This window comes from Chiloscyllium plagiosum, chromosome 3, assembly GCF_004010195.1.
Source record: "Chiloscyllium plagiosum isolate BGI_BamShark_2017 chromosome 3, ASM401019v2, whole genome shotgun sequence".
In the NCBI taxonomy this organism is placed as follows: Eukaryota; Metazoa; Chordata; class Chondrichthyes; order Orectolobiformes; family Hemiscylliidae; genus Chiloscyllium; species Chiloscyllium plagiosum.
In genome coordinates, this window is record NC_057712.1 from 60,305,576 (window position 1) to 60,317,872 (window position 12,297).

Consider the following 12,297-nt stretch of genomic DNA (forward strand, 5'->3'; position numbering starts at 1 on the left):
CCATCAGAGATATATTTCCCTCCCCACCCCTTTCCGCAAAGACCGTTCCCTCCATGAGTCAGGTCCACGCCTCCCAACAACTCACCCACCTGTCCTGGCACCTCCCCCTGCCACCGCAGGAATTGCAAAACCTGCGCCCACACCTCCTCCTTCACCTCCATTCACGGCCCCAAAGGAGCCTTCCATGTCCATCAAAGTTTCACCTGCACATCCACCAATGTCATTTATTGTATCTGTTGCTCCTGAGGCAGTCTCCTCGCGGGAGACCAGACGCCTCCTCACGGAGCATTTTAGGGAACATCTCCGGGACACCCGCACCTAATCAACCACCCCGCCCTGTGGCCCAACATTTCAACTTGCCCTCCCACTCCGCCGAGGACATGCAGATCCTGGGCCGCCTCCTCCGCCTCTCCCTCACCACCTGACGCCTGGAGGAAGAATGCCTCATCTTCTGCCTCGGAACACTTCAACCCCAGGGCATTAATGTGGACTTCACCAGTTTCCTCATTTCCTCTCCCCCCCCACCTTACCCCAGTTCCAACCTTCCAGCTCAGTACCGTCCCCATGACCTGTCCTACCTGCCAATCTCCCTTCCCACCTTTCTGTTCTACCCTCCCCTCTGACCTATCACCTTCATCTCCACCTTCATCCACCCATTGTACTCTTTGCTACCTTCCCTCACCCTCCTCTCTGACTTATCACCTCCATCCCCAAGCCCATTCACCTATTGTACTCTTTGCTATCTTCTCCCCAGCTCCCCACCCCCACCCCCAACCCCCACATTTATCCCTCCACGCTGCCTCCATTCCTGATGAAGGGCTTTTGCCCACAATGTCAATTTTCCTGCTTCTCTGATGCTGCCTGACCTGCTGTGCTTTTCCAGCACCACTCTAATCTAGACTGTCCTTGCCTTTATGGTCAGTGCATTGAGTATACAAGTTGTGACTGTACTGGACATTGGTTAGGTCACTTTTGGAATGCTGCATTCAATTCTTTGACAATCATATGAGCCAGATGAGAAATCCATCAGCAATTCAAAAGAAATACTGCTGAAATATCTCTGATGTCCCCAATTCAATGGATGTCAGAAATGCAAATTACACGTTTGAATGTCCTAAAACTAAACTTTGCAGGATTTGACCTAATAGTTCAATGAATTCATACAGTGAGAAGCTGCTTAGAAAAGAATAAGGAAATCTCGATGTGTGGCCCCACTTTTGTTTGAACAGTGATTTCAACTAATGTGAGGATAGGTTGGTCTCATTATCTTTGAATTAGTAATAGTAGAGTCAGTCAAATATCCTGCTCTTAATGACCATCTAATAATTCCTTGCAGAAATAAGCTAGAGTAGAATTTGACTAGGAAATGTATCTGGCTTAGCCATAGAAATTTAATATCCTAATAACAATCTTCACCTTATATAAAGGTCAGTTTGACAAGATAGTGAATGATGACCTGGCACAATTCAATTATTATCCAACACAATGCTCTTCTTTGGAACCTGGTTAAGTATCTTCAGGGAGAGGAAAGGAAAATGTCAAAACTAGGTTTTTTTAAAAAATGCATCTGTAAACAACACAGGAATTATTTAATGGTAATATTTCCTTACTCTAGAATTACATTGTTCCTTCGGGAGACATGCTCATGTTGTCCATTTACTGGGCACACCGGAATCCCAAAAGATTTCCTGATCCTGAAAAATTTATTCCTGTGAGTATATTTGAGTAAAAGCATTTTATTACTGTTTACCTTTGGATTATGTGTAGATCCTTGGTACCTCACATCTACACAGCAGATACAATTTTGAATCTTTTCAAATGATAGTAACATTTTCGTATTAAAGCAGGAAAGATTCCTTGACTGCAACAAAACAAATTGTAACTTGATGTGAGATTAACAAACAGAAATGAAGACTGACGGTATAGTATGATATAAATTTCTGTTATTTTATGAAAATGTCTTTAATTATTTAACATGTTTTATTAAAATCATCTAATAAAGTCTTAAAGTGAGGAGAATGTTTGCGATGGGACAAGTGGCAAGAACCTGTATTTGGAGTCTTTTAGATTGGAGAAGATTTAGCCCTGTTGTTATCATACTGTTCTGGCTGACCAGCAGGTCTCCTACTCTTATCACCTGGCAGAGGTATGCTGGGGCAATTTGTATGTCGTTAGTCAAACCTTTTGGCCTAATTATGAATGCCAGTCCAGTCCTGGCAGAGATGCTACCATTGCACCACAATACCTCCCTCTATTCCCAAACTGAGATCATGTTGCTTGGGAATATGCTGGAAAAATATGATGTTTAAAACAGGATCAGAGATATTGCGGCATGGCACTAATTAATATACTGCATTTGTGCTTTTTTTAACTTCCAGTGTATTATTACTCTGCCATACCTTGTATCTTCTGCACTGCCCCCTAAAATATCCCAGTATGAGTACTCTCAGGGTCTTGGTAATCTTTGTAATCTCCCAGTGTAGTATCCAAATAGTACTTGTCTCCTTTTGTTATTTTACCACTCTAAACTGTATTGACTGTGTATATCGTGCCATCGTTTATGTCCACAGCAATGATGTAGAAAAATGTTGTCTTCCTACAGGAACGATGGAAGAAGGCAGATATAGAAAAACATGTCTTCTTAGATGGTTTCCTAGCTTTTGGAGGAGGCAGGTATCAGTGTCCAGGAAGGTAGGGGCTACCTCATTATCATCTGTTTTTCAGTTTTTGCAATGTTATATTTAATATTTTAGTCAATGCATCTCTAAATGAAACTAATGCACTAATTCTGCAGAGAATTAGGAAAGGAATGGCTGCATTCCTGATGAAGGGCTTCTGCATGAATCGTCGATTCTCCTGCTCCTCAGATGCTGCCTGACCAGCTGTGCTTTTCCACACTTTTTGACTCTGATCTCCAGCATTTGCAGTCCTCACTTTCTCCTAGGAATGGATGGTTAGGTCATTGTGAAAAATTGTCGTTGATCTATTTAATAAAATCTGTTGTGTGTAAATTTTTGAGAAGAAAACAAATTTAATATTGTTTGCATTATATACTTCAAGTAAAAGTCTGCTTTTTCACACCAAAGTGACACTTCCATTACAAGCACTTTTGAAGTTCTTCTAGTAATATTGAAATATAAATAACTACAAGTTTTGAATATGAAGATAATGTTGTATTCTGTGAAAATGTGCTCACCCAGACCTGGACTAAACAGTCCATGTTAATTTAGCATCTCAAAAATGTTGCACCCCAAGAGTTCCCTTATACATTACACGAATCTTGAAGATTCAGTCACTTTTCCTGGAACCAATCAATAGCCTCCTGGGAATAACTTTGATTTTTCTCAGTGTTCCAGCTATTTGCTGATGTATGCAAATTATTCAATTAAATTTTGGCTAACTTATCCTCAGAAATACTCTTCAAAATCTATGCTTGTGGACTTCTCCGGTCAAACTTAGACTCTGCAGCATTTTTGCTTAAGCATTCAAACATCAGGAACACCCTAGTTCCTAATGACCCACAATGCTGCCACAGCTTCTTTACTGTTGCTGGTGCTGTAGCTGATTCCTAGTTTCTAGTAGATGTTTTATTTCTTCCTAGTCCAAGATGATTGACCCAGCTGTGTTTCCACAGCATTTGTGTTTCCAAATGTAAAGTTTCCTCTGCCACAGGGTTCTGTGAGAACAACTGTAGATTTCTTTCTCTAAACATGAACTTGGCAAATATTCTAGTCATTTTCCTTCCCTCATAAATTACAATCTGAATTTGAACCTCACCCACATATGCACAATGAATAGTAAAGTGAGCATTTTCTCTGCTTAAAAAGCAGGTTTGACTAACAGTGATTTCATTTGGCTCTCTCTACTCAATGAGCTGCAGAATCAAAACTGTAACAACTTCTGAAAGAAGCATCTAGCTAAATTTTAAAAACGGAATTATCTAAACCCCATAGCCTGGCTGTATGACAATGCATGCTTGGGATGTCCTCAGTTATGGAAACGAATTATTCTACCTTTAAACACAACGTTCGAATCTATAACTGATATGAACAGTTCAAATCTGTAAAACGTTTTTTGACTCTTTTTCTGGAATTTCTATCTTTAAGCTTCTTCTTTGGAAGTAATAATTCAGTACGAAAATTGGAAGTACGAAAATGGGACATCCATTGTTCAGTATTTACATTTTTCACTTTGACATGGAAAGATAAATGTAGGTTAGCTTTAAATTGTAATTAATTCCAATCTTGTTGAATTGTATTTACTTCAAGATTACTTATCAGTTTAACACAGATGGTCCAAGTAATTCATAGAACTAATATATTCTACAACATATAAATTATGAAATAGATATTCAGAACAGCATTGCACTGGAATATTTGCCAGTGTTAACTTATTGAAATGATATACATTTATTACCCAACAATCTTGAGGCAGCATACTTTCCCTACCATATATGTTTCATTTTGTGCACCACACTTCCTGACTCTTATATTAGATTTGACACTAAAGACAACACAATTGTGGCTTAGGTTTTATAATCATGAAACGCCAATGAATATGAACTGAGTAGCTATGGAATATAAGATATTTTCTAATCAACCTGTTCAAAGCTGTTACTATACGCTGCTAGAGCAGATATGACTGGAACCCTGGTCTGTTGGCTTAGGGGTAGGGACATCATAACTGTGTCATAGGAATCATAGAAACCCTACAATGTGGAAAGAGGCCCTTTGGCCCAACAAGTCCACACCGACCCTCCAAAGAGTAACCCACCCAGACCCATTCCTCCTACCCTATTACCCCACATTTACCCTTGACTAATGCACACATCCCTGAACACTATGGGCAATTTAGCACAGCAAATCACCTAATCTGCACACCTTTGGATTGGTGGAGGAAACTAGAACAAACCCACACAGACGCTGGGAAAATGTGCAAACTCCACACCGAAAGTTGCCCAAGGTTAGAATCAAACCGAGTCCCTGGTACTGGCAGTGCTAACCACTGAGCCACCGTGCCTCCCTGAACCCTTAACATGAAACAACTGGGCTAGCATATATTAAGGACACGTGAAATCAATTAATCAAACGGACGATGCCAGAAGAATACACCAAAGAAAAAGGTGTTCCAAAAAAAATAAATTAACTCTTTGTAAATTAGGTTTGAGCCACCATCATCGATTTCTCTTGTTGAAAATTTGCAGGAACTAAAAAACCAGAGCTTTGAGTCCACACTAACATGAAGTAAGAGTTTGACAGGCATTTGTGGCTGCAACTGAATTTGTATGAATGCAAGCCATGCTGCACCCTTGACATATGCATTTCCTTCCTCAACCCATCACTGCTGACTCACATGTATTGATGTTCTGAAGTATTCAATGGCGAGTGCAAGAGGTCATGTCAGGAGCAGCACCTGGCATACCTGAAAATGAGGTGTTAACCTGGTGAAGCTACTTACATGCTAAACAGCACAAGCAACAAGTGATAGACAGAGCTAAGCGATTCCACAACCAATGCATCAGATCTAAGCTTGGCAGTCCTGCCACTCTCAGTCACGAATGTCCTAGGCCCAACCACCTTCAGCTGCTTCCTCAGTGACTTCCCTCCATAAGGTCAGAAGTGGGAATGTTTATTGATTGCACAATGTTCAGCACCATTTGCGATTCCTCAGACACTGAAGCAGTCCATTTTCAAAAGCAACAAGGTGTGGACAATATACAGGATTGGGCTGACAAGCAACATTCGTGCCACACAAATGCCAGGCTATGACCATCGCCAATAAGAGACAATCTAACCACCACCCCTTGATATTCAATAGTGTTACCATCACTGAATCCCCCACTGTCAACATCCTGGAGGTTATCATTGACCAGAAACTCAACTAGACTCTCCACATAAACAATGGCTACAAGACCAAGTCAGAGGTTAGGAATTCTGCAGCGAGTAACACGCCTCCTGATTCCCCAAAACCTTTCCATCATCTACAAAGCACGTGTCAGGAGTGTGATGGAATACTTCCCTCTTCCCTGGATGGCCCTAACCTCCAATAACACTCAAGAAGTTCGTCACCATCCACAAGTATCCACTCCCTCCACCACTGATGCTCAGTAGCAGCATTGTGTACTAGCTACAAGATGCACCACAGAAATTCACTGAAGATCCTCAGACAGCCAAACCCATGACACTTCCATCTAGAAGGATGAAGGATGGGAACACCACCACCTTGAAGTTCCCCTCCAAGCCACTCACCATCCTGACTTGGAACTATATCACCATTCCTTCACTGTTGCTGTCAAAATCCTGGAATTCCCTCCATAATGGCATTGTGGGTCTACCCACAGGAGATGGACTGCAGTGGTTCAAAAAGGCACCTCTCAGTGGCAGCTATGCAGAGGCAATAAATGCTGGCCAGCCAGTGATGTTCACAACTCCAAAGTTAGTTCTATTTTTCTCTGCCTAAATGCTGCCATAACGTACTGATTGTTGACAGCACTTTCATTTTAATGTGCTGATGTTAAATGAACCAGTGCTGCCATCTACTGTTTCCCTTTGGATATTATTTCTTTACCAATGATCTGAAGCATTTGTTTTAAAGGCTGTATATCTTATTTTTGCATGTCAGTGTAAACTTCAGTGGAGAGTAAAGGAATTTTGTGGTCTATGTATGGCATAATGAGCAAAGGCCATGTGAGCTGAATGAACTCCATGAAGTTCTTCTGACCATGACCTACAATAATAAAAATACAGTATTTACTCGTTCAAAGCTTTTCATGAAAAATAGAAGAAAATGCAAATATAGCGGTAATAATCTGATTGTTGTTGGCCTAATATAATTGATATTTTCAGTGTAACTATGTTGTTTTGGTTCTGGCTTCTTCATCAAACTGCTGTTTTGATTCTTCCAGATGGTTTGCACTGCTAGAAATTCAAATGTTTGCTGCTCTTATACTTCACAAGTATGAGTTTACTTTATTGGATCCTGTCCCAAAAGAGGTAAAAACAATATAAATGGCATGCAAAGGAGAATGAATGTGTCAATTTGTTTTGATAGAAGTGGGTGTGTTTAATTGTGAAAGTAGAGGGGTTGATGATAATTTAAAATTTGCTGTTCCACTGCTGATAACTGTGAACCAATTCAAAAAGTTGCAGCTGAATCACAGTCATACAGCTATACAGCATGGAAACAGACCCTTCAGTCCAACTCATCCACGCTGACCAGCTATCCTATATTAATCTAGTCCTATTTGTCAGCATTTGGCCCATATCCTTCTAAACCTTTCCTATTCATATACCCATCCAGATGTCTTGTAAATGCTGTAATTGTGCCAGCCTCCTCCATCTCCTCTGGCAGCTCATTCCATAAATGCTCTACCCTCTATGTGAAAAAGTTGCCCCTACAGTCCTTTTTAAATCTTTCCCTTCTCATCTTAAATCTACATCCTCTAGTTTTGGGGGAAAAGACCTTGGCTATTCAGCCTATCCATGCCCCTCATGATTTTATAAACTTTTATAACCTCCGACCGTCTAGCGAAAATAACCACAGTCTATTCAGTCTCTCCCTATGGCTTAAACCCTCCAACTCTGGTAACATCTTTGTAAATCTTTTCTGAACCATTTCAGGTGTCACAGCATTCTTCCTATAGCAGGGAGACCAGTACTAAATGCAATATCCCAAAAGTGGCCTAACTAATGTCATGTACAGCTGCAACATGACCTCTCAATTCTTATACCCAATGCTTTCTTCACTATCCTGTCTACCTGTGACTCTACTTTCAAGGAACTATGAACCTGCACTCCAAAGTCTCTTTCTTCAGCAACACTCCTCTAATGGCATTGTGGCATTGAGGCGGACTTCAGTGGTTCAAAAAGACAGCTCTCAATGGCAACTGTGGACAGGCAATAAATGCTGGCCAGCCAGTGATGTTTACATCCCACAAATGAATTTTTAAAAAGTATCATTTAATTCCAATTTTAATTCTATTTTTCACTCCATAAATGCTGCCATAATGTACTGATTGTTGACAACACTTTCATTTTTATGTGCTGATGTTGAATGAATAAGTAGCCATCTCCTTACCATTAAGTATTTAAGTCCTACCACCCTGATTTGCCTCCCAAAATGCATTTATCTAAATTAAACTCCATTTGCCGCTCGGCCCATTTAATCAATAGATGGAAATGTGTTGCTGGAAAAGCGCAGCAGGTCAGGGAGCATCTAGGGAACAGGAGAATCGACGTTTCGGGCATTAGCCCTTCTTCAGGAATGGCCCGAAATGCCCGAAACGTCGATTCTCCTGTTTCCTCGATGCTGCCTGACCTGCTGCGCTTTTCCAGCAACACATTTCCATCTCTGATCTCCAGCATCTGCAGACCTCACTTTCTCCATTTAATCAATACTTTGTAGTTTCAAAAGACAACATCTGAAACATATTCCATTCCTGCATGTGGACCATCCTCGCGTGCAAGATCCATGAAATAATCAGTTTCAGTTTTTGAAAATTCACAACCATCTTCAAAATTGGACCAAAGCAGTCATCATTCTAATTTAGCACTAAAGGTTTCTTCACTGAAAAAGCTAAATGATGTGGGAAAGGGAAAAATGTCTGGTTCATTATGATCTTCTGGTTCTGTCAAGCAATGCATAAAATATGGGAAGCTGTACTTAGCTTTTAACCATAAATACATGACTGAGTGTGTAATGTTAATCTAGTAAAGTTAAAGCTACATCTGACTTCTCAGTATTATTAACAAAATTAATTTGATTCTGTATTATCTGATTTTTAAAAAGAAAAGAATAGCCATTCTGGAAATGCAAGTTCAGTATTAGGCAGCAACACATTAGGAAAACAAAAGCAACACATTAGCTGGAATCCTAGTTCATTTTGCATTTCTAATCCTATTCTATCAATTGTAGATTGTATTTGTTATGCTTTTGTGCTAGCTTTGAAAAGTGCACCCCATGATAATGTTGCATGTTAAGTTAGTTGTTGAAATGTGAGCACAAACTTTTCTTGCTGTCTTTTTCAGAGTCCACTTCATTTATTAGGAACCCAACAGCCAGCAGCTCCTTGCAGAGTTGAATATAAATTTCGATGACCAATACTTGCTGCAAACACAGTTGTGCTCAGCGTAACCAGTGTACTCAAAAGTAGATTTGATAATAATTAAAAATAAACTTTTTCTTTGTTTAATGTAAAATAATCATGTACCTGTATTGTATTTTGTAGGATTATGTATGTTGGACAATATTAATAAATAATCATTTGGTGTTACAGAAGTTGAATATTGCTATAAAATGACGCATTTTATCCAAACGTTTTGCTTTGCACCCATCAGGAAAATTCTTAAGGGGAATTCAAGGGGAAAACCAATACTTTTACTGCATGAGAAGAGAATGCTAATTGGCAAATGGACTGTGGTAGAGGCATTGCCATGGAGAATGCACCATTACCGCTGATTGACTGTTAACAATGATTTTCTTTTTCAATTTTTAAACAAGACAGGTTAGTTCTGATCTCTCAGGGCTATGCTCTGATCAATGAAACAGCAAACAACTGTCCCCTATTTCATGTCGTTGAAACAGGCATAGTGCATCAATATGTTCTCTCTTCAAAGAACAGGGCCTGGATATTAACAAATGTAGCTTCCAGTACACACAAGTGCACCATACTGTGAGCTCACTGACAATCTTAAATTGGTTGTCACCATAATTCTTTGCAGATACAGAATTATCCAGTAACTGTTGTCCATTTGCAGAATCACATCTAATGTTGGACATTGTTTCATCAGTTTTGCAAGCACATCCTTGTTGGGTAAGATCAACACCTTGCTTATTGAAAACAGTTGAAGGGATCTTCTATTTCATACAAACCTCAGTTTTAGGAATTTATGGCCTGCATACCTGGCATCACATCAAGACTGAAATTCATGTACAAAATTACTTGTGTGTGATAGGCAGAACATCTTTATGGAGGTGGGGATGAGGTGATAGGTTAGAGAGGAGGGTGGAGCGGATAGGTAGGAAGGAAGATTGGTAGGTAGGACAGGTTATGAGGATGGTGCTGAGCTGGAAAGTTGGAACTGGGGTAAGGTGGGGGGAGGGGAAATGAGAATACTGGTGAAGTCCACATTGATGCCCTGGGGTTGATCCCCACCTCCATCCACATTGTACTCTTGGCTACCTTCTCCCCAGTGCCACCCTCCACCCATTTATCTCTCCACCCCAGAGGCTCCCTGCCTTCATTCCTGATGAAGGGCTTTTGCCCAAAACGTCAATTTTCCTGCTCCTCGGATGCTGCCTGACCTGCTGTGCTTTTCCAGCACCACTCTAATCTAGGTGTCTCAAAACATTGAGCAACAGAGGGTGTACTTTTTAATTTGGGTTTTTGTTGTCATCTTCATTTGGCTCCCAGCTAGTAAATAAATATAACCTTTTCTCTCCTGCCTACAAAAGCATCTAATGACCTTTTCATCTTCACTGGTACCTTTTAGAAAGTTGCTGAGTATCACTCTGCACGTTTTATCCTTTTTTTTCTCTCTATGGCATTAATTTAGTTTGATTTTTCTCAAATCTAATTGGACATTAAATCAATGAATTGGAAGTGAAAGGGAGAGACATTCAAGGCAATTGTTTGAATAAATGTAGCAACAAGTAGGCTCCTAAAAACTAGTCAATAGAAATTGGGGAAACTTAAATACTGTCTAGAGACATAACTAACACAAAAGGTGATGGTTATTGGAGGTTAATCATAAGTCTGAAGACGTTACTGCAAAAGTTTAGATTTTACTGTCAAGCACCATGTTGTCCTTTAGCTCCCAAAAAGTTTGAAATAACTATGCTGAAGACGCAAAGTGCTAGAGCATCATTTGAGTATTTTTCTCACATCTCTTCATGCGGCTAGTGGACTAATAAATATTATTACCCAGCACAGAAATGGCTGAAGGTACAGGCTATGGCAAAAGCTATGAGCCCTGACAACATTACAGCATTAGAATGAAGAATTCTGTATAACCATAATATTGGTGTCCATCTAAACTACATGGAAAATTGCCAATATTTGTCCTGTCCAAAATGTCAGAAGTCACATGGTACCAGAGTATCGTCTGGGTTCATAAGTTGAACTTCACCTGATGAAGGAGCAGTGCTCTGAAAGCCTGTGATTTCAAATAAACTTGTTGGATTACATCCTGGTGTTGTGTGACTTCTGACTTTGTCCACTCCAGTCTGACACCAGCACCTCTGCATTATGGCTGTCCAAAAATGCAGGACAAATCCAATCCAGTCAATTACGGCCTTATCAGACTACTCTCGATCATCAAAGTGATGAAAGGTCTCATCAACGATGTTGTCAAGCAGAACTTGCACAGCAAGTTCAGTTTCAGTTCTGCCATGGCTTCTAAGCTCCTGACGTTATTACAGCCATGGTCAAAACCTCAGGAAGTGAAAGGGAGAGACATTCAAGACAATTGTTTGAATAAATGTAGCAACAAGTAGGCTCCTAAAAACTAGTCAATAGAAATTGGGGAAACTTAAATACTGTCGAGAGACATAACTAACACAAAAGGTGATGGTAATGGTTATTGGAGGTTAATCATAAGTCTGAAGACGTTACTGCAAAAGTTCTAATCAACTTGTAGATATTATTGCACATATCTGGAGTAAGTGGGCCTCCTAACTCTCAGGGATACTCACTACACAAGAGTCCTCGGTTTCTCAGGCTAGTGACCAGCTCCTTCATCAATGACCTTCATGATGAAGTTGGAAGTGTTCACTGATGATCGCACTATTCAGTGCTACTCATGACTCCTCATATTGAAGTAATGCATTCCATTTGCAGCAGGGCCGAGATATCATTTAGCCTTGTGCTGATGAGTGATAAGTAATATTGTGCTACATGAACATAGAACAATACAGCATAGAACAGGCCCTTCGGCCCACGATGTTGTGCCGAACATTTGTCCTAGCTTAAGCACCCATCCATGTACCTATCCAATTGCCGCTTAAAGGTCACCAATGATTCTGACTCTGCCACTCCCACAGGCAGCACATTCCATGCCCCCACCACTCTCTGGGTAAAGAACCCACCCCTGACATCTCCCCTATACCTTCCACCCTTCACCTTAAATTTATGTCCCCTTGTAACACTCTGTTGTACCCATGGAAAAAAAGTTTCTGACTGTCTACTCTATCTATTCCTCTGATCATCTTATAAACCTCGATCAAGTCACCCCTCATCCTTCGCCGTTCCAACGAGAAAAGGCCGAGAACTCTCAACCTAGCCTCGTACGACTTCCTCTC

General features: G+C 40.4%; 1 protein-coding gene across 5 annotated transcripts in view; it reads left to right on the top strand.

Moving 5' to 3' along the window:
- The window catches only part of LOC122543908 (24-hydroxycholesterol 7-alpha-hydroxylase), a 72,927-nt gene extending 63,644 nt beyond the window's left edge, over window positions 1-9,283 (top strand). For 4 of the 5 annotated variants that reach the window (XM_043682831.1, XM_043682823.1, XM_043682841.1 and 1 more), the window contains 4 exons: window positions 1,616-1,711; window positions 2,603-2,691; window positions 6,905-6,992; window positions 9,027-9,282. In XM_043682831.1, the coding sequence (XP_043538766.1) occupies window positions 1,616-1,711; window positions 2,603-2,691; window positions 6,905-6,992; window positions 9,027-9,095 (342 nt within the window). In that variant the 3' untranslated portion in view covers window positions 9,096-9,282. Of the gene's footprint in view, window positions 1-1,615; window positions 1,712-2,602; window positions 2,692-6,904; window positions 6,993-9,026 lie in introns of all 5 variants that reach the window. The other variant, XM_043682814.1, reaches the window with a different exon arrangement.
- Window positions 9,284-12,297: the final 3,014 nt, after the last annotated feature.